Source organism: Rana temporaria, chromosome 6 (genome assembly GCF_905171775.1).
Source record: "Rana temporaria chromosome 6, aRanTem1.1, whole genome shotgun sequence".
In the NCBI taxonomy this organism is placed as follows: domain Eukaryota; kingdom Metazoa; phylum Chordata; class Amphibia; order Anura; family Ranidae; genus Rana; species Rana temporaria.
The window spans coordinates 121,583,772-121,606,763 of NC_053494.1; the positions used below are offsets into that span (position 1 = coordinate 121,583,772).

Below are 22,992 nucleotides of genomic sequence, written 5' to 3' on the forward strand. Positions count from 1 at the left end.
ACTATTCCGAAGAATCGTGATCCTACATGGTACTTACCTGAAATAATCCTAAAACACCCTGCTCATTGCCCAGTGATTAAACAGGCATTGAAAGAATATATTGATATCAATTCTAGCCAAGATATATCTCCGATTACCCTATGGGAAGCTCATAAGCCGGTTCTCAGAGGAGTATTCCAACGACAAATAGGGATCCTAAAAAGAGAAAGGATTTTGATGGCAAATAAATTAGAAGCGGAATATAATGCAGCATTTCAGGCCCTTCAAATTCACCACTCTCACGCTAATCGATCGCGACTAGACAAAGCGCGCGTAGAGTACGATCTGTTCTTAACTGATGCAGCAATTAGGACTCTCAATAGATCAAGACATAATTTCTATAAACAAGCCAATAAGCCAGGAGCATATTTAGCCAAAGCCCTTAATAAACTTGATGAAAATTATAAACCCATAAAATTAAAAATAGCTAATCAGATGTTTTCCAGTAATCCTCTTAAGATAGTACAAAAATTTAGATCACACTTAAAGTCCCTTTACACGGAATCCACAGAATTCAATACTTCGGAAGCAAACACCTTTTTTGCTCATGTAGACCTTCCGCAATTAAGTCAAGTACAGAAATTACAATTGGAAGAACCTATTACGACAGATGAGGTTGCATTGGCCATTCATGAACTGAAGCTTAATAAAAGACCGGGGCCTGATGGATTCTCGGCGAACTATCTTAAAACCTTTTCTGACTTATTATCACCCAGATTAGCTGAGGCTTTCAATAACTTGCTAGAACAGAAAACATTTAGACCTGAATCTTTGTTAGCAACGATCTGCATGATTCCCAAACCACGTTCAGATGACACGCTTTGTACAAATTATAGGCCCATATCTATGCTCAACGTGGACATTAAATTATTAGGTAAAATTTTGGCTACTCGTTTAAACGGTTTTATAGGTAATCTTATAAATCGAGATCAGGTCGGCTTTATGCCCTCAAGACAAGCAGGTGATAATGTCCGCAGAGCGTGTCTTTTAGCGCACATAGCTAAAAAAAGGGGAATACCGGCATGTTTTCTTTCTTTGGATATCAGACAGGCGTTTGACTCTGTGTCCTGGGCATACTTAGAGTTTACACTAAAGAAATGGGGCTTTGGTCCTAACTATATTAATTGGATTTTGGCATTATATAATAATCCGAGAGCGTATGTTAAGTATGCGGGGTACAGGTCAGACGTGTTTGAGGTACAAAGAGGAACGCGTCAAGGTTGCCCACTATCCCCGTTATTGTTTGCCCTTCTTATAGAGCCACTTGCGCAAAAAATCAGATCTGACCCTACTATATTAGGCATAGAGTTAGGGGGATACAAACACAAACTATGCATGTTTGCAGACGACATACTTCTTTTTCTTTCATCACCTCAAGTCACTGGTCCGAATCTCATCCCAATACTTACTAAATTCGCATCGTTTTCAGGTCTGGCTATTAACCCTAAGAAATGCGTAGCTCTAAATATATCTCTTTCAGCTATGGAATTAAGTGCAGCAAAAGTAGGTCTACCGTTTCTTTGGTCTGAAAAAAGCATCCCTTATTTAGGAACACAAATTACAGCAAACGTAGCTGACTTGTTCACTTATAACTATCCTCCACTCCTGAAACAAGTAACGAAATTGATTGGATTTTGGTCCCAGCTCCCATTATCCTGGATGGGTAAGATTAATGCTATCAAGATGACGATATTGCCAAAATTTTTATATCTTTTCAGAGTGCTTCCGAGTCCGATACCGGCTTATTTTTTGAGGGCATTACAAAAAAGAATATCAACCTTTATATGGGGTACATCTAGACCCAGATTAAAAATGCAAATCTTGTATCTCCCTAGAACACGGGGAGGGCTAGGGGTACCAAATTTTACGAATTATTACAGGGCAGCGCAAATATCCACCCTGGCTAAGTACCACGCTAAAAAGGAAACACCACTATGGGTGGCTATTGAAGCAACTGAATGTGATCCCATTCCTATAGCTAATTTGTTATGGATTCCTCCCAGATTACGTAGGAAAATTGACGATCCCATTATTAGACACTCTCTCGCAATATGGGATAATTATAAATCTAAATATTCATTGGTGTCCCCTCATAACCCGCTGTTATCCTTTTACAAAAATCCAACATTCTATCCGGCATGGATCTATCCTAATACATTTAAGGCATGGGTAAGAAAAGATTGTATTTATATTTATAATTTTTTGGACTCTTCGGGTGTTATGTCATTCCCTGCAATATGTAAAAAATATAACATCCCTTCATCTGAATTATTTAGATACCTCCAAATTAAAAATTTTGTTGAAACCCAGGTAACTTCCATGACACAGACTAATCAAATAACCCCCTTCGAATACATTTGTAAAGATAATCCGCATATCAGAGGGGTGATTTCGACAATATACATACAGTCACTATCCATTGATACCTTAACAAAATTACCTTATGCACTGAAGTGGGAGGTCGATTTGGGTAAGGAACTAAGTACTTCGGAATGGTGCCAAATATGGCGGAATACTAAGTCGGCCTCCTTGAATGTTTTAGCGCAGGAAACGAACTATAAGGTATTGTCTAGATGGTACCTAGTACCGAATAGAATAGCTAAGTACGCCTTAGATTACGATGGTCATTGTTTTCGGGGTTGCAATTCTGAGGGTACATACTTTCATATTTGGTGGACGTGTCCGATAATAAAGAAATTTTGGACAAAAATTTTTAAGATGGTGAACGCGCTAACTGTCTCGAACATACCCCCAGAACCCAAAATGGCGCTATTAAATCTGAAGCCTGATATCTTAACACACGCACAATTTAGACTACTAATACATCTTTTCACGGCAGCTAAGCAGACCATAGCGAAAGCCTGGAAGACATCACGTATCTCAACAACTGAAACGATGAACAGAATGAATGTTGCTATGACACATGCTAAAATGGATGCGTTAGATACGGATACGCTCACCAAATTTGAATCGCTATGGGCCCCATGGATACATTATGTATTTCCAGATCATTTTAATGAACATGTATTACTGCCATGGTAGCTTTCCTTCATGATCATAACAGCTGTAAGTTTCCACTCTGGTATTGAATAAAGGCCCATCCCTGCAGACTTTCTTTCCTGTCCCCCTCCCTACTTCTTATTCCCCTCCTTTATTTTTTCTTCTTGTTACCCTTTTTTTTTGGTCTGATTATTATAAGGTGGTTCATCTATGGACCTACCATTGGCTTTGAGAAGGCTAGGAATTCTAGTCTTTATTTACAGATAGTTGATATTGTTATCTTAAACAAGGTAGTATTGTTTTTATAATTTACTCATCTGCCAATGTTACTGCTAATATATAATTGATTCGTTGCTGTATTAGTTGCTGAAACTGTTTCAAATTGTTAATGAAATGTGACTAGTAATTAGTTGTTTATTGTAACGCATCTGGAGATGATTCCAAGTGTTAATTTTGCGACTTACTAGCCAACATTATACTATAACACATGTATACTTCATGTTTAATCTACTTTAAGCCTAATAAAGATAAATTTGACACGGAAAAAAAAAAAAAAAAAAAAATAGCATGGTCATAAAGGGGGTAAAACCTTCTGTAGCTGAGGTGCTTAAAAAACCTCCGGAAGTTCCTCCAAAGTAATGTAAGAAAATGTTGGTAGGATAAGAGGCCTAAGGAAATTTTCTAAATCCTTAGGTTTTGAAAGGAGGGTGTTTTTAAGACAACATATGATTATGCAGTTTGTGGTAGAATTCCCCTATTGCCTTAGCCATATCTTGACAATACGTAGGAATACCATATGATTGGCCTAAGTAGAGAGTGGGGGTTGACTCTAAGCTTATTGACCAACATCCAAGGGGACATGCAAGACAGCTCTGAAGCCTTTAATTGGTCTCTAATTTGTGAAATCATCTAAAGAAGAATACTGAGGTGTTAGATAGGAGCTGTTTTATGGCTTTATTCATATGGTTGAATAGGGATAATTCAGTTTGAGTTGCATCTCATTTTGAAGGGAACTAGCAGAGATGTCCCTAATGAAGTCTTTATGTGCTTCTCATAAAGTTATAATTTGTCATATTGCGCCCTAGGAACTTTGCTATGGGATAATTGTTTGTGTATAACATCTGTTTGTAAGAGGCATTCATTCAGGCGCCGTTGGCATGTTCTAGTGTTAGAACTAGTTATATCCGGGTCTAAGGTGATCAAGGCATGATTAAACCATGTAATCGGGCTTATTTCTGACCATACCATGTTAGGTATCTGAGGAGCAATAAGAAATAGTCAAGTCTGGAGTACACATTTTGGGAGTTGGAATAAAAAGTGAGATGTCTGTGAAGCAGCTCATTAATCAGCCATTTCTTCCTGATGGATTTAAGACCTTTGACATTTTAAGATCTTGTTCTCAAGGATCCAGAGTAATAGAGCTGCTGTATATCGCTCAAATAGGTAAATTTGATCCACTGGTATAAAAAAGGGGTACATAGAGTAAAAGTAAAACTGAACAGAAGAATAAATAAAGAAGGTTAAAAAAAATACACTGTACATCTGGTCTACCTGAGACCAGGCAAAATAAGTTAACAGAAGTATTAAACCTGAGCAACCGATGCCACAGGACACTGTGGACTAATTCATGGTGAGCGTGCAAGAGCATTAAAACAGACATCCAATAATGAGGGCCTACCTCAGCCTATACAGTATTACTATACAGATAAGTAGAAAAAAGGAGACAACCCTAAATAGTAAACCAAAAAATAAAAAGTCACACAGGAATATGATGGTATCTCATTGGAGATCCGCATTTATGGGCATATACCCTAAAGGGTGAGCCCTAGAGTTTTGGAATTACACATCACCAGGATACCTCAGGTGGAGAGTCCATGCGATCTAGGGCATTGCAGAGTTTGAAAAGATCTCTTCATCAAAATATGAAGTGATATTTTGTAATAATATCTGCAGCTTTTTAGGTATGGTACCTTAGGTGTTGATTGACTGAGCAGTGGTTCACTGTCCTCTCCATCCATGGCTGTGGGTGCATCTCGGGTCTCTGTTGGTCCACTGTACATACTGAAGGGATGTAGGCCTGGTAAAAAGGGTAGGAGCTTGTGGTTCTGGTTTCTGCCATGCAATTTTCCCATATCCCATGTCCCAGGGTAGCAGTGGATCAGATGATGGTGCCCCCTTTCTAGTTCTAGCTGTGTGAATGGAACAGGAAGCAAAAAAAAGGGCTCAGTTGCGGTGGAGTTCCCAAATCACATGCCCACATCATAGGCTGCTGCTCATGCACCCCCCTAACCTGTGACTTTTGATGTCACATGGTCAAATGCAACTCTGGTGTTTAACATCCGCTGCAGCGCACATCTGTTTACATGTTCTGCATATATTTAATTTTATTCTGGTGGATCTCTGGGATCCCTGTGTAGGATGGAAATAACTGTAGAAGTTGCTGCTATTACAATGATCTTCACTGTCTTCTGGGTACTGTGCCAAATGGCTGCTTTGCTGCATAATAACCACAGCATGGGCATCATTCACAGAACGCCTTGCAGATTTCTAAAAAATTGCAAGGTGTACTTTGATTTGATAAGCTGGAGATTGTGATATCACTGCCTGACCTCTCCACCTCTTCCAATCAAAGAAATCCTTGTATTAGTTGAAACAAATGCAAACAGTTCCTGTGAGTGGTGCCTGTACTAAATGGGCCTTGCAATTACTATGCATCAGTGAAGCTGCTCAACACTGGGTGCATACATATATTTTCCCAACATGTACCCAAAAAAGGAAAATGGTTGTATTCAGAATAAAACATACATTTTGTAAAAGAAAATGTGCTTGTTACAAATCATTCTGTGAAAATCTGAACAATTATTTCTAGAAAAGGATAAAATACTGTACCTGTTATATGGCTGTGCCAAAAATAGCCACTTCAATACCAGGCACTTACGCACCTTCCTGCCCAAGCCAATTTTCAGCTTTCATTGCTGTCGCAATTTGAATGACAATTGCGCGGTCATGCAACACTGTAACCAAACATATTTTTTATCATTTTGTTCCCACAAATAGAGTTTTCTTTTGGTGGTATTTGATCACCTCTGTGATTTTTGTTTGTTGTGAAATGAATCAAAAAAGACTGATTTAAAAAAATAAAAAAGTTTTTATTTGTTTCTGTTATTTTTTTTTGTAAATAAATACGTTTTCTTCTTCAATGATGGGCACTGATATGGCTGCACTGATAAGGTGGCACCGATAAGCACTGATGATAGGTGGCACTGATGGGCACTAATAGGTGACACTGGTATGCAGCACTGTTGGGCACTCATAGGCGGCACTGATGGGCATGCATATGCAGCACTGATGGGTACTTATGGGTGGCATTGATAGGTTCATATAGGTGGCACTGATAGGTGGCACACATGGGCACTGATAGGTGGGCACTGATGGGTGGCACTGATTACTCTGGTGTGGCATTGCTGGGCATCACTTTTTTTATGTACTATTATGGTGCCAGTCCGTGCTAATTTGTGGGCACTGATTGGCATATGTTGGGCATTTTTTGGAACATGTGGATGGCCATGGGGGATGTACCTGGCCATCCACATGTTGAAGGCTTCCCTGGTGGTCCTGGCGGCTTCGCTGGTGGTCGAGTGTGGGCATCCGAGGGGGGACTGCTGTGGAACAATCAGTGCAAACCCCCCCTGTCAGAAGAGCCGCCGATCGGCTATCCTCTACTCGCATCTGTTAGACGTGAGTGAGGAAGAGCCAATCAACGGCTCTTCCTGTTTACATCCTGATCAGCCGTGATTGGACACGGCTGATCACGTGGTAAAGAGCCTCCGTAGGAGGCTCTTTACCGAGATCGGTGTAGCCTTGTGTCAGACTGACACACCGCACCACCGATCGCTGTGATACACGCCCCCACGGGCGTGTGACGGCTGTTATCCTGCAGGACGTCAATAGACATCCAGTCAGGATAACAGAACCACTTTCCGGAAGTCAATTTGATATTGACTGGGCGGGAAGTGGTTAAGGAATATCTTTTTGAATCTGAAATGTTAAGACCTTTAAGAGTTAACTTTTGCTATCAAGCAACAAATAAGATCATCAAATAACCAGATTTTCTGTTTTGCCATGTAGTATTCAAATGCATATCCCTCAGACATGGAATCCCTTCTGTTATGACGTTATTTCTGATTGGGACTCTAAAAACAGAAGTTTATACTGCAGCTGCAGGAACAGATACACAGGACGCAATCACTGTGTGTAAAATGTCTGTTCAGTGCCAAAATGTATTAATACATGTTATTTTATACATAGATAAGAAAGGGGTGGTGTGAGATGTTAATCAAATCTAAAAAATAGAAATATGTTATTAAAAGCTAACAAATAGGAATATATTATTAAAAGCTAGCGAATAGAACAATTGCAAAAGTAAAAACTTGAGAGGGGAGGGGGGAGATGAGACAGAGTGAGCTTTAAGCAGAAGATGTGTCTGTGTGTTAGGTAAAGGTTACAGAACACATTTCAACAGCTTGAACAAAATGGAGTCTCTTGTGCTTAAATGAACAATACAGTGAATGTCCATGTCACTTTTGCCAAATACATACAGCTATTGTCGACGAAAAAAGGTCTAAAATTGTCTGTTTACATGCTTGTATACTGTCTAATACTTTCTAACGTGCCCTATCTAACGTGTTTTATTCTATAGCAGAGGGCGAGCAGCGCCACTCTGAGTGCAGTAAGTTAGTAGTAATTCAGGTTTAATCAACATAGTATACACTCACATTGTGTAGAATTAAAACAAGAATGGTCTTTAAAGGCTTGAGGCTCATAGGTCTAGCTGGGTGGTGGTGGTTGTATATATGCTTGATGAAGGAGGACGCATGCTCTGAACGCAAGCTCAACCATGCCTCCTGTCCTTCATGATGATGCGCTTGCCGAGAGACAGTCTTTTGCCCTGGAGCCTTGGGAACCGCCAGAAAGTGCTAACAACCACCACTTCAAGACTTTAAAGGCTTGTTTTAATTTTTCACAATGTGAGTGTATACTTTGTTGATTAAACCCGAATTACTACTAACTTACTGCACTCAGAGTGGCGCCGATCTCCCTCTTCTTTTCTCACCCTTGAATACAGAGTCGCTTCTGCTCTCAGCTGCTGGCTGCCCTTACTGATATTGACAATAACCTTTTATATATAGGTCTGGTCCCACCAGTACATGAACTTTGCCCACTGATCCCCTGGACTTTATATTATTATAATTACTGTCTTCAGATCGCACCAGTTGTATTTCCTAGTGTTCCATTCTAACTCTATTTTATTGTATAGTGCCTCTTACTTGCACTGTAAAATTCACAATATGTAAATTGAATATGCCGTATGGATTGCTTTAAATTGCTTTTAGCAGTTCATTAATTAGTGAAAATTATAGACTTGGCCTATGTCTTCTTGACCTTTTCATTGTAAGATTATGTATGAGGTAATGAGGGCAGTTTGTCATGATGCTTGACAGAGCATGTGGTGGATCAAGTGACCAGCTGTAGAGAAACCAACCCATTACGAATGTCATGCTTAAACGCTTGGTGATCTCATTGAATGGCATCGAACAAGCACTGTATGTATAATTGATTTTCCACCCTTTTTACCTAGATGGTCTTTCTGATGTGAGTTCCCACTCCAGCCAAGCAGCCCCAATAGAGAATGCACAGCTAGAAGATACAGATAAATTAAACAAGGACAAAAAAAAGAAGGATAAGAAAAAAGACAAGGAAAAGGACAAAGCCAAAGTAAAGGAAAAGAAAAAGGAAGAAGCTGATGATCATGAGAAGAAAGCTAAGAAAAAAGGTTTTGGCGCAATACTAAGGTATGAAAAAACTCTCTTACGCCTTAAGTTTTAGTAAAAACGTACAATTCATGGCACAAGTAAAGATTATTGGATGGATGTACATTAAACTCTTACATACTATCAACATACTAACTAGATATAATGTTCTGTACTGGTGTTAGTAGTATGTTTTATTTTCAAAGAACTTTTATGCTGATACGATACTGCTAGAAGCCACAAATCTGTAAAATGTTTAGATTTGCCAAACAAATGGCACATCATTGTTCTGCTTTTGATCGGAATACCATTACACAATAATAAACACAATACTTCTACTTAGGCCCCTTTCACATTGAGGTGTTTTTCATGCAGTACAGCGCTAAAAATAGCGCTGCTATACCGCATTAAAAAAACTGCCCTGTAGTGTTCAATGTGAAAGCCCGAAGGCTCTCACACTGAAGCGGTGCGCTAGCAGGAGCGCTCCAAAAGTCCTGCTAGCCGCATCTTTACCGCGGTATAGGAGCGGTGTGTTCACCGCTCCTATACCGCGCCTTCCCATTGAAATCAATGGGAAAGCGCGGTAATACCGCGGTAATACCGCCCACAACGCGGCTGGTAATAACCCTTTTTCGTCCGCTAGCGGGGGTTAAAACCTCACCGCTAGCGCCCGAATATCGCGGTAAATACGACGGTATAGCCGCGCTACAAATAGCGCGGCTATAACGTCACCGCGGCTCAACGCCTCAATGTGAAAGAGGTCTTACAGTGAGCCTGCCATGTCAGCCAGTGTGTATAAACTAACATTGTGAGCAAGTGTGGACAATACCAGCTCCTTTGTGGCTAGTGATGACTCTGCCTCCTAGACCCAGACAATATATATGCAGCCTCAACTTTTCTTTAAAGCTGAACTCTAGCTTTTGATACACTTTACATAGTTTGCTTGGGCCAAGATGGCCCAAATGAACTATGTGCCTCACTAGCATGTGAAGTTGCTGGATGTACAGTATAAACTGTATACAGCATACCACACTGTGTTCCATGTTTGAGCCAAGATTTTCCTGTCTCATACCCAGAAAACAAAAGAGTCTATCTGATTGGTGCTCAGCCATTTAGAGAAAGCAATGCATTCTAGCAATGAGTAAGAGAGGCGGGCTGATGTCACAACTTCTCACTCCAATCAGAGGAAGGTCTCGGCTCGAACCTGGAACGCAGTGCTGTATGTAGCCTCAGCTACATACAGATTATGCAACACATCCAGCGGCCTCACATGTTAGTGAAGGACATAGTTTGTTTTGGCCGGCTGGGCCCAAACAAACTATGTAAAGTGCATCAAAAGCTGAAGTTCACCTTTAAGTTTGCATTAAGCTGCATTTCTTCCTGGCATTAAGTCCCTCCTTCTCTCATTTAACTGTCAATTGCCATAGTGAGCAGTAGGCTCTGGCATTTGAGGTTAAATGAAGGGCAGGCCATAAGGCCCAGTAGGGTTAGGCCTCATCATACATTGGTGAGAGGCCTTTTTTAAAGCCTTGGCCCATGATGCAGGATCTTCTCAAACTGCAAAGAAACTAAGCAGGGATTGACCAAATTTTGATCCATGTTTGGCCCCTGCGTTTCTACAGCCATGGCCAAAAGTTTTAAGAATGACACCAATATTAATTTTCACAAAGTCTGCAGCCTCTTGAGGATTGACCACAAGTTCTCAATGGGATTAAGGTCTGGGGAGTTTTCTGCCCATGGACCCAACATTTTGATGTTTTGTTCCCTAAGTCACTTAGTTATCACGTTTGCCTTATGGCAAGGTACTCCATCATGCTGAAAAGGGTATTGCTCATCACCAAACTGTTCTTGGATGGTTGCTCTTGGAGAATGTCTTTGTAATATTCTTTATTCATGACTGTGTTCTTGGGCAAATTTGTGAGTGAGCCCACTCTCTTGGCTGAGAAGCAACCCCACACATGAATGGTCTCAGGATGCTTTACCCCAATCCTCAGAAGTTCTATCCCTGTACTTTTTGCAGAATATCAGGCTGTCCCTGATGTGAATATTTGTGTCATTCTGAAAACTTTTGGCCATGGCTGTACGTACCAACATCTGTTCAACCTTCCTGTCGGATAGAAGCCATTCAAATATGTTGCAGCACTGTTTTGTTTATTCTGACAGTGGGAAAGCCTCCCTGCCATTGGAATACAAAGGTACAGTGGGGAGGATCCCCGCATCCACCTTGAATGTATAGATGAAGGATTTGGAAAAAAAAAATTAGCTTAACCCATAATGTCCTGTAAATCCTTTGTCATACATGCACTGGTTGTTATAAAACAAATGGCACATATACTGTAACATTTAAATATATATATATATATATATATATATATATATATATATATATATATATATATTTAAACCCGTTATAGTGGAACTTTTAAGAGATTGCCATTTACAAGTGATGCTCAGAACTGATGGATTGATTTCTTATTATGAAAAATAGAGATGCTAGTCCTCTTTTTGATGTTTGTTCATCTAAATACCAACATTGTTACAGAAATGCTGCTTCTGAAATTAACCGATTGCCACCCGCCGCACGTAGATATACCTCTGCAGCATGGCACGGGCAGGCAAAATGACGTACCTGTATGTCCCCTTTAAGAAGCAGTTGTTGCGGGCGTGCATGCTGCGATTTCCGTGAGCGCGCCCGAGGGTCCCGTGGACACCATCGCCGTGGGCATACCTGCAAATGTCTCACAGGGAGATGTTAGTGTAAACACATCATCTCCCGTTCTGCCTAGTGACACTGTCACTGATCGTGTTCTCTGTCATCGGTAACACAATCAGTGACGTGTCACAGCAAGCCAAGCCCCCCTACAGTAAGAATCACTCCTTAGGGAACACTTAACCCCTACAGCACCACCTAGTGGTTAACCCCTTTACTGCCAGTGTCACTTTCACAGTAAAGAAGTGCATTTTTATAGCATTGATCGCTGTAAAAATGGCAATGGTCCCAAAAATGTGTCAAAAGTGTCCGATGTCTCCGCCATAATGTCGCAGCCATGATAAAAATTGCAGTTTGCTGCCATTACTAGTAAAAAAAAAATGTTTATTAATAATGCTATCCCCTATTTTGTAGACGCTATAACTTTGGTGCAAACCAATCAATAAACGTTTATTGCGATTTTCTTTTAAACCAAAAATATGTAGAAGAATACGTATCTGCCTAAACTGAGGAAAAAAAACATTTTTTATATCTTTTTGGAGGATATTTATTATCGCAAAAAGTTAAAAATATTGCATTTTTTTTTTAAATAATCGCTCTATTTTTGTTTATAGCACAAAAAGCAAAAACTGCAGTGGCGATCAAATACCACCAAAATAAAGCTCTATTTGTGAGAAAAAAAGGACGTCAATGTTGTTTGGGAGCCACGTCGCACGACCGCGCAATTGTCAGTGAAAAGCGAAGCAGTGCCGAATCGCAAAAAGTGGCCAGGTCATTTAGCAACAAAATGGTCCGGGGCTTAAGTGGTTAAGAGAGACGGGGCACTTTGCAAATACAGTTGCACAAATTTTCCCTAGAGCTTACTGAATGTGGTGAAGTTCTACTATTTTCCATCATTTAATCATGTGCTAGGAAAAAAAAAATCATTTGTATTTTCTTTGCACCTGATTGGGTATTCTTTACAAAAGTAAACTTTCACCACTCTAAGCTCTGGGGAAAGTTGGTGCAACTGCACTTTCAAAGTGCACAGTCTATTTGCCTTTAGTAAATATACCCCACTGTTATGCATTTCTGGATTTAGCATTTATGCTCAGTTCACACTGCAGTGATGCAGGAACCCTGTGAATCCACTGCGGATTGCTGCATCGAATGTCTCTAAGCGGCAGTTCACACTGCCCTATGCAAACTACTGGGAGTGTCAATTAAAAGGTAATGAAACCCCCAAATCAGTTTGCATATTACAGTATGAACTTCAAATTCGGACAGGAATTGGATTGCATGGGTGTAAACACCCATGTGATCCAATTCTGCTGCGGATCAAGAAAAGGGTCATGTGCGAGTTTGGTCCGAATGCGATACAAATTCAGCCATACTATCTGTGTGGCCGAAATCACATTGTACAGAGATTGCATGTGATTTACACTGCAGTGTGGTGCAAATCACATCCTATGTCGTACATTGCACCAGTGGGAACTGCCCCTTACAGTACCTGTTGCCGAGAATGTGTTTCCAGCACAACAGCATCGCGCTAATTCTCGGCGACAGGGTGCCGACATCTCGCACTCGCTGGAATAGACAAAGCACATTCCAGCGAGCGCGTCATAGAAGCGACGGGGATCCGACTTGGATTCCCGCCAATTCTAGCTGTGGTGTTTGGTATGAATCCTGAGGGGGAACTCCACGCCAAATTTTAAATAGAAAACCGGCATGGGTTCCCCCCCAGGGGCATACCAGGCCCTTAGGTCTGGTATGGGTTGTAAGGAGACCCCCCACAATCCATACCAGACCCGTATCCAAAGCACGCTGCCCGGCTGGTCAGGAATGGGGGTGGGGACGAGCGAGCGCCCCCCCTCCTGAGCCGTACCAGGCCGCATGCCCTCAACATGAGGGGGTTGGGTGCTCTGGGGGGCGCACTGCGGCCCCCCCACCCCAGAGCACCCTGTCCCCATGTTGATAAGGACAGGGCCTCTTCCCGACAACCCTGGCTGTTGGTTGTCGGGGTCTGCGGGCGGGGGGCTTATCGGAATCTGGGAGCCCCCCTTAATAAGGGGGCCCCCAGATACCGGCCCCCACCCTAGGTGAATGAATATGGGGTACATCGTACCCCTACCCATTCACCTGGAGGCAAAGTGTAAAAGAAAAAAAACACACAAAGTTTTAAAGTAATTTATTAGTCAGCTCTGGGGGCCCCCTGTCTTCTTAGCTCTTTTAGCAGGGGGGCCTTCTTCCGCTCTCCGGGGGTATTCTTCCGCTCTCCGGGGGTCTTCTCCCATCTTATCCGCTGTCATCTCGGCCCCGGTTCTTCTCCCGCTCGCTCTCCGGTGCCTTCTTCTTCAGGGTTGGCCGCCGCTATCTTCGCGTGTTAGCTCGATTACTAGCGGCGGCCAGCCCGCTCTTCTGTGACTTCTGTGACGTCTTCTTCTTCTCTTCTTCTGCCTTCTTCCGATGTTGACACAACGCTTCTCCCCGCTGATATGCCGGATGCGCGGTTTACATCATGTGGGTAGGTACCGGAGCATGATGGGACTGTGACATCATAAGAGAGGCCTATATAAATCGGATGCAAACCGCGCACCCGGCATATCAGCGGGGAGAAGCGTCGTGTCAACATCGGAAGAAGGCAGAAGAGGAGAAGAATAAGACGTCACAGAAGTCACAGAAGAGCGGGCTGGCCGCCGCTAGTAATCGAGCTAACACACGAAGATAGCGGCGGCCAACCCTGAAGAAGAAGGCACCAGAGAGCGAGCGGGAGAAGAACCGGGGCCGAGATGACAGCGGAGAAGATGGGAGAAGACCCCCGGAGAGCGGAAGAAGGCCCCCCTGCTAAAAGAGCTAAAGAAGACAGGGGGGGGCCCCGGAGCTGACTAATAAATTCCTTTAAAAACCCTGTGTTGTGTGTTTTTTTTCTTTTACACTTTTCCTCCAGGTGAATGGATAGGGGTACGATGTACCCCATATTTATTCACCTAGGGTGGGGGGCCGGTATCTGGGGCCCCCTTATTAAGGGGGGCTCCCAGATTCCGATAGGCCCCCCGCCCGCAGACCCCGACAACCAACGGCCAGGGTTGTCGGGAAGAGGCCCTGTCCTTATCAACCTGGGGACAGGGTGCTCTGGGGTGGGGGGGCCGCAGTGCGCCTCCCTGCCCCAGAGCACCCAACCCCCCCATGTTGAGGGCATGCGACCTGGTACGGCTCGTCCCCACCCCCATTCCTGACTGGCCGGGCAGCGTGCTTTGGATATGGGTCTGGTATGGATTGTGGGGGGACCCCCACGTCTGCCTTTCCGCGTAGGGGGGGTCTCCTTGCAACCCATACCAGACCTAAGGGCCTGGTATGCCCCTGGGGGGGGAACCCATGCCGGTTTTCTATTTAAAATTTGGCGTGGAGTTCCCTCTCTCAGGATTCATACCAAATGCCGCAGCTAGAATTGGCGGGAATCCAAGTCGGATCTCCGTCGCTTCTATGACGGCTTTGTGTCCATCGTGGCATACCAGCTCGGCGCTGGCTCCCGCGATGGGGCTCGTAGGTGGTTAATCTCGCCGAGAAAGGGAGCGAGATTGACACAATATCGCGGTCACCCACTGTACCTGTTTCTGGAATAAAATACACATATATTAGCAAAACAACAAGGAAAAGTTAGTAAAAAAAAAAAAAATTATACTCTCATATAATTTACTTCACTTATGCCTATTGCTTGTGGGGTTGTAAATCTATTTTGAATAGGGTGGGGGTGGGTTGTTTAATTTCTGTTTCAGTGCACCCAGTCAGGCCCCATACACACCATAGAATCTATCCGCAGATAAATCCCATCAAATGGGTTTCTGCGGATAGATCCTATGGTGTGTACACGCCAACGGATATTTATCCGCAGAGAAATCTCCCCTGGGATGGATTTCCAGCAGATGGATATTTGCTGACATGCTCAACAAATCCATCTGCTGGAATCCATTCCAACGGATGGATCCGCTCGTCTGTACAGACTTACCGGATCCATCCGTCTAAAGGGATTCCCCGCACGCGTCGTAATGATTTGACGCATGCGTGGAATTCCTTATATGACAGCGTCGCGCCCGTCGCCGCGTCATAATAGCAGAGGATTTCAGCGCGGATTTCAATGCGATGGTGTGTACACGCCATCGCATAGAAATCTTCTGAAATCCTCGAGAGGATTTATCCGTGGATACGGTCCGCTGGACCGTATCTGCGGATAAATCCTCTCGTGTGTATGGGGCCTCAGACCCTGTCACCCAGGATGTCACCAGGCAGAAAGTGGAAATTTCACCATAGTGTAGTAAATCGAACAATCAACTTTTGTTGAATTGAGCAGGGCAGGTAGGGCTATCCACTAAGCAGTTCCTAAGGAACCAGCTGAAATTTGGTCCGTGTATGGCCAGTTAATAACGTTGAATTTAAATTGACCTACAGCTTTACAAGTCGCCAAATAAGATCTGTATAAGCTACATTAGTGGAGAAGTACAGAAATGTGCCCCTATTTCTAAATGTTTGTTTTGCAGACTAATATGAGAACCTATTTTTCATGGACATTTTTTCAGGAACTTGATAAATTGCCCAAAACTCAATCTTTATTTAAATATTGACTTAACATGTTCCTGGTCAGGGTACACCACAGAGTTACAGGGCAGTTTTGGCTAATGAGGCATCTAAAAATAAACAGCTAATGAAATATTTTATGTTTGTGTATCCTTGCTGTTTATAGCCTCCTACTTGCTTCTGGTTAACAGAGCAAACACTCTGTACTGCAAACCACAGACAGTGCTGGTATCTCCGAGTTCACAAGGTTGGAAATGTACCTTGCAGGTGTTTCATTCCCAATTTATCTGTGACTGTGACAAACGCTTGTTCCCTGTAATTTTGCACTGAATAATTACTTTGAAGTTTAAATGAGAACTAAACTTTTAAAAAGGGATGGAATTGTTATACTAACTTCTAACATATAAATCAGTCTAACTATTTCCATATACATGTTCTACATATTCATGTAATTTAGGTGAATGTTGTTTAAAGGGAAAATCTTTAAAAAATGAAAGATACTTGTTGATTAATTTGTTTCAGAGCTGAGCACTTGGCACTAGGGTGACCACATTTCCAAACTACCATTCAGGGACACCCTCTCTTCCCAAAAATCAGCTTGTGCTGTAACGAATCACAGCACAGTGATTGGACGCAAGAGGCGGGATTTATGATTTGTCCAATCACAAGCAGGGGGTAGGATTGTGCTCCTCCAGGCTTTCCCGGCCAGGACAAGTACTGTCATCGAGTAAAGCATTGATGTGGCGGACTTTTTTGGGGGCATCAGATTGGCCCGGGGGGGGGGGGGGTGGCTGTGTCAGTTTCATTCCGGGACACTGTATTGACCTGGAATGAATGTGCCCGGGACAGACCTGCAAAATGCAGGACTGTCCCGGGCAATCCGGGACACGTGGTCACCCTACTTGGCACAGGAACTGGTCATTTTTCCAACTAGTGCAGGATGGCTTTAAAGTTTTGGTGATTGTAAGGGGAGTAAGGAAGGGTCTAAAATAGTGTTTATGGATTAAGGTTAGGGTTATGTTTTAGGGGAACATGGTAGGTACGTTTTAATGTTAAGGGTTAGTTTCTAGGGATGTAAATAAACCCACAGCTGTACTAACAGCCATGGCTTTTTGCTCTACAAGATCAATTATTTGGGTAGCTATAAAGCCACCTGATCACTTATATTAGTTGTACATGGTTCACCCCCAAGTGTGCCCCATTGAAAACAGACAATCCGAGTATTGTTTGCACTTGATCTGATTGGAGTGCAAAGGCAGCATTGGGGGTTAAAAAAAAAAAGAAGAAAAGACAATAAAAAAAAAAAATATATATATATATATATATATATATATATATATATATATATATATATATATATATATATATATATATATATAAAATGGCCCTTAATCCTCATTTGTATATTGTATGTCTATTTGCACAACTCACTCATATCTTCAGAAAATGTACATATGTCAATGTGTGCACTGAAAGTAATTTGAGTGTATTTTTTTTTACTGAATAAATAGATTTGATAAACAGTTTCTCTATTGCCATGAGACATAAAAAAATTGCAACTATCATTTTATTTAATGGTTCATCTGCTTTCAGGGAATACATAATATTTTGGGGGTTTTATTTTGTTAACATTTCATTTTTATTTTATTTTAGCATGTGTACAAAAAAAAACAACAAAAAAAACATTGCTATGCCAACGGAGGGATTAGTAAAAACTAAACTCCAGGAATTCAGACACTATCTAACATGTGCTAGCTTACTATGGGTTAAGTCTAATGAGGTGCATGCCATCTTGTGGACTTATTTCTTTTATTTACAACTAAAGTTTTCCTGAGCACCGGAGGTACAGCTATCATTTATACTTCACGTACTCTTGACAGGCGAGACACTGCTTTCTCACACTGCAACAGCTCTGCCCTCCCCTTAACAGAAGGCTTTTTATTTTGTGAATTAATTCACATAATACAAGGTGCTCTGTGATTGGGCAGAGGGAGGGGAGGCAAGCAGAATGACCACATGTAAAAACATAACTTACAAAATACCTTCTAAATATAAAATATAAAATTTAGTTAATAAATAACAAATATTTGTAAACTTCAAATTGTGTTTTTTTGTGAAACGGTTCAATGTTCCCATAGTTGGAAATTCACTTCACACCTATGCATTGTGATAACACCAGATCTGTAGCTCCATGTGTTCTACATTTCTGTGTGTTGTGATAAAAGGATGCAGAGATACATTTTATTAAAAAGCAGCATGTTACAATGCAAGGCAACTTGCCACAACGGAGTAGCCAATAAATTTAATTGAAACCAAAAATTTAATAAAAATCAGGCACTGTGATGCACTGTAACAGCTGTGTTTAAAGTACACACCTTAACACACACATCCTGTAGTGCACCAACATACAGTATATTGTGATATGCATTGACACAATATGTGTAATGCACACGTGTATGTTGTTTGTTTCTAATTGTTATGTGTGTATGGAGCGGCTTGTAGTATCCAACTGTGACAGGTCCTCTTTGGGGACACATTAGGGGTCTAAAGAGACCTCTGAATCTTAACTTTGAGTTAGTAAAAGAGATCAAGGACAGTTTCCTTAGTGTTTACTGATCCCTCCAGTTTCTGAATGAATATGGGTTTGCTCTGTATTGAGTACTCCTATGTTCATTCAGGAAAATTAAGGGTCAGTAAATATGAGACACGTGTTTACCAATATCCCTATTCTCCATTATGATGAGGGTAACAAAATTTGATCATCCTCAATATGTGCGGCAATCTGATCCCCTCACTAAAGTGACCATGAGCTTATAGCCTAGGTGAATGCATATATAAAGGGTTACTAAGCTGACCAGCTGCAAGCAGTTCTGTTCTGAAGTAACCCTTACATCTGGGGCACTAAAGGGTTTAAGCATGAGTGTATTTTGCTTTGAAGTTATTTATGAATGTGGGACCTTTTCCAATCAATTTAATTTTAACACAAAAAGCACCAAAAATAAAATGATGTACATTTCAATCCCAAACCTACCCCCTACCCATAAAATAATTAGAATCCCAAAGATATCAGATATATAGTTAATGTAAAACCTCATCCTTACCCTAAACCTTAACTTGCTTGTTAACTAAAAAAAAATTACAGATCCTGGTCTGTAAAGCAGATTAAACAGCACAGTGACTGTGCTGTGTAATTCCCCCTTCCCCTCCAAACCGTAAAAAAACCTGCCTGATCCTGACACTTCCTGTATCTCCCTTTCTGTGCTGACCATGATAATCAGGGCTGCTGAGCCCTGACCACCATGGTCAGAGTATGTCCCTTGGTCATCCACAGCCCTGCTCTAAGCTCTCCTCTTTCCCACTTACCCCCTCCTCCCTGCCTGTCAGCTCTGTTTCTGCCCACCCATCCCTGCCACTATTAGTACAAATATACTTTTACAAATGTTCACTGCCAGCCCCTCTATTATAGGCAGGCATAGCACATTGTGTAAGTTTTTTTTTATAAAAATGGGGCTTGGAAATACAGTTTTAGCACAATCTTCAAGCTAGTCAAGTGACTCGCTTTTCTCCAGAGCTACTGTAGGAGGGGCTAAGCAGCCATGTAATCTCCCCGGCTGACATCAGAGGGAGATCATGGCCCCTCCTGCAGAAAACATCCATCGGAGCTGTACAGCTGTCACAAGTCATGTGACCGGCCTAAAGATCGCCCTAAATCTGTATTTACATAACTCGTTTTCTATAAAAGAATTATAAAGTGTGCTATGTCTGCCTATAATAGAGGGGCTGGCAGTGATTTGCACATGTGGGTTATCAAACACGTTAAGTCTAATACTTAAAGCAGAAGTAAACCCTTCTATTTTATAGTTTCAAAAAACAGTTAACATTCCCTGCATGCCGGAAATGCTAGCTGTCACATGGTTGTGCTCTCAACCAAACTGTCAAACCATCCAATGACCGGTGTCATAATGGATCACATGTGCAGCAATATGGCAGTTGCAGATTAAACAGAGGTCAAGATGGCAGCTTCCTTGGCTGAAAAAATAGAAGGGTTTACTTACACTTTAACATTGAAGGGGTTCTAAAGGCTGAAGGCTTTTTTACCTTCATGTGTTCTATGCATGAAGATAAAAAACCTTCAGTTTGCAGCTCTCCCTTCAGCCCCCCTTATACTTGCCTGAACCTGTGTTGTACACAAGAGTAGCTGCTCTCCCGGGTTTCTGCTTCCTCATTGGTTGAGAGATTGAAAACTTACAGACCCTCGGTGGGAGGTACACTAACTGACTCTGATGATGCTAGTGACACTGATTAAGCTGTCAGATATAATACTGTTCACTGACATTGTACTAATGGCACTGGCTGGGAAGGGGTTTACATCAGGGGCAATCAAGGGGTTTACTGTGTGCCTACCAAGTGCAATGTGTGTAATATGTGCTGCTTTTCCCTAAAGATCTGTCAGGGAGACAAAACAGTCAGATTACTGCTCTGTATACAGAGTCCTGTGTGTTTGTAAACAGGAATCTGTTTTGTGATTGGCTACAGCCGATCAGCAGATCCATTCTGATAAAATTGTACCATAGCCAGTACTGTACATGTAGTGTGGTTGGGCAGCAAACAGTTAAACTGAACTGCAGGCAAGCTGCTACAAAGATAAAATGGGAGCCGACTTACTTGACCAAAGGACTTTTATTTATATCCATCCAACTCTGTCTGGCAGAGCAAGAGACCTGAATTGTCTTTGTCACAGTTAGGTTTAACTTATGGGTCTTGTTCCTCCCACAGTCTGGACAGTAAAAATAGAAGCAGCCCACTCTATCCAAAACTTTAAAAAAAGTTTTGCTTAGAGAATATTTAAGGATATAATAATGCAGCATATATGTTTTCTATATTTGTATATGTATATACATTTTCTGAACATTAAATACAGGGCTAGCTAAAACCCAAATGGTGTCATATCAGTGTCACCCTTCATAACACAGGATTGTGAATTCTTAAAACTGGGCAATTTGTTTTCAATTATTAACTTCTCTTTTTACACCGGTCATTAATATTTTAGCTTTTTTTTAGCTGTGTTAATTTGCCAATTTTCCTTGGAGCAAAGAACCACAGTGATTTAGATGTTTCATTCTAGTTGGAGAAGAGAAATGGCCCTTTTTTATCATTACTGTTATGGGCTTGTGCTCAGAATGATACTTTTTATGACCAGCGGTGTGGAGTCTGTAATGGAATTGCAGAGTGGATAGTATAATATACAGATATTGACTTCCATTAAGCCGAGCAGTGTGAAGGCTAGAATACATTATATATAAAATATATTTCAGAGCAGTGTTGCTTACAAAGTTGAGCATCTGAGTGGAAGGTTCCAAATATGTTATAGATAGGAGAAAAAAAAGTTATAGTTAAGTTAATAGAGATGTTTATCTTTCTTGATGTAGGTTGTGATGAAAGAGATATAAGGTTGATTAAGAATATGCACATTCATCATGTGGAAAAAGCAGACAGAAACAAGCATGTACAAAATTGGTAGGAGCAGCTACAAGAACCAGTGATCTTAGACTAGTGCTAATATCAATTCATTATTCTGGTTCTCTGTGAATTCTAGCTTAGAGTTTTACTGAAACATAAAATTAGTAGCAAGCTAAATGATGAATTGTCCCCATAAAGTAGAAAAGCCATGTAATATATTTATGGCTAAACTAAGAATGCAAAAATGTTTCAGGTGGGGTCAGCCTCACCATAGAAACATAATCTTGTTAAAAGATGCAGTGATTCAGCCTTTGTTTGCACAGAGCAACGTGGTGGCTTTAAGGGTAAAAACCTATCTTTTTTTTTTTTTTTCAATTTAGTTTTCCCCTTTTCCCCCCCCTCTAATGCATTCTATCAAGTGTTTAGAACTTTGGCTTATCAAATAAGACCATGAGAATGTAGAAACTCACATTAGTGCAGTTAGTAATAACTTCATCTGTAGAGTAATCAATGCAATAACTGATGAGTAATGATTTATGTTTGTTCCTGTACCTGGCACATCACATTTTACCATAATGGTCATCTCTATTCAAAGCATTGTGCATTAGGTGTCTATTTGAATTCAGTGTTGGCTTATATTTATTGTGGACTTTAAAAAGATATTGCCAAAATTGTCCCCTATGACTTAACATTCAACTATTTTGTTCCTCCCCTCCTGTACATACACTATAACATGCATATATCATTTCTAGAGAAAACCACCAGAGCTGACAGAAATACATAAAAAAGATACTGGAAAGCATTAGGAATGACTAATGTTAACCATATTTTAGATAACAATGCTCTGAAATTGTTTCAACAATTGCTGGAAACAAAGCAAATATATGTCACATGGAAACCCATGTGAGAGGCACAAAAACAGACACATACAATTGTGTGTGTATGTGAGATATATATATATATATATATATATATATATATATATATATATATATATATATATATATATATATATATATATTATTTAATTGTTCTATTTATGTTTAGGATGTGTCACGCTCTAGGAAAGCATATTTGCAGGAAGTCTTTCATATTCACAAAATGCACTTCTTCCAATACCTACAACTAAATAATGCCATTTAAGCACAACAGAAGCTTTGCCCTTTAACTTTTTGTAAGGCCAAATGCCTGTTTACTATACTTAATTTTGCTTGATGGCTTAAAAGAAGTCATATCACATACAGTGGGGATCGAAAGTTTGGGCACCCCAGGTAAAAATTTGTATTAATGTGCATAACGAAGCCAAGGAAAGATGGAAAAATCTCCGAAAGGCATCAAATCACAGATTAGACATTCTTATAATATGTCAAAAAAAGTTATATTTTATTTCCATCATTTACACTTTCAAAATGACAGAAAACC

The 22,992-nt window shown here is 41.1% G+C and overlaps 1 protein-coding gene across 5 annotated transcripts in view; it reads left to right on the forward strand.

Moving 5' to 3' along the window:
- PARD3B (par-3 family cell polarity regulator beta) overlaps positions 1 to 22,992 on the forward strand; it is a 1,737,215-nt gene that overhangs the window by 836,173 nt on the left and 878,050 nt on the right. For all 5 annotated transcript variants that reach the window (XM_040357288.1, XM_040357287.1, XM_040357289.1 and 2 more), the window contains one exon: positions 8,678 to 8,891. In XM_040357288.1, coding sequence (XP_040213222.1) covers positions 8,678 to 8,891 — 214 coding nt within the window. The remainder of the gene's footprint in view (positions 1 to 8,677; positions 8,892 to 22,992) is intronic.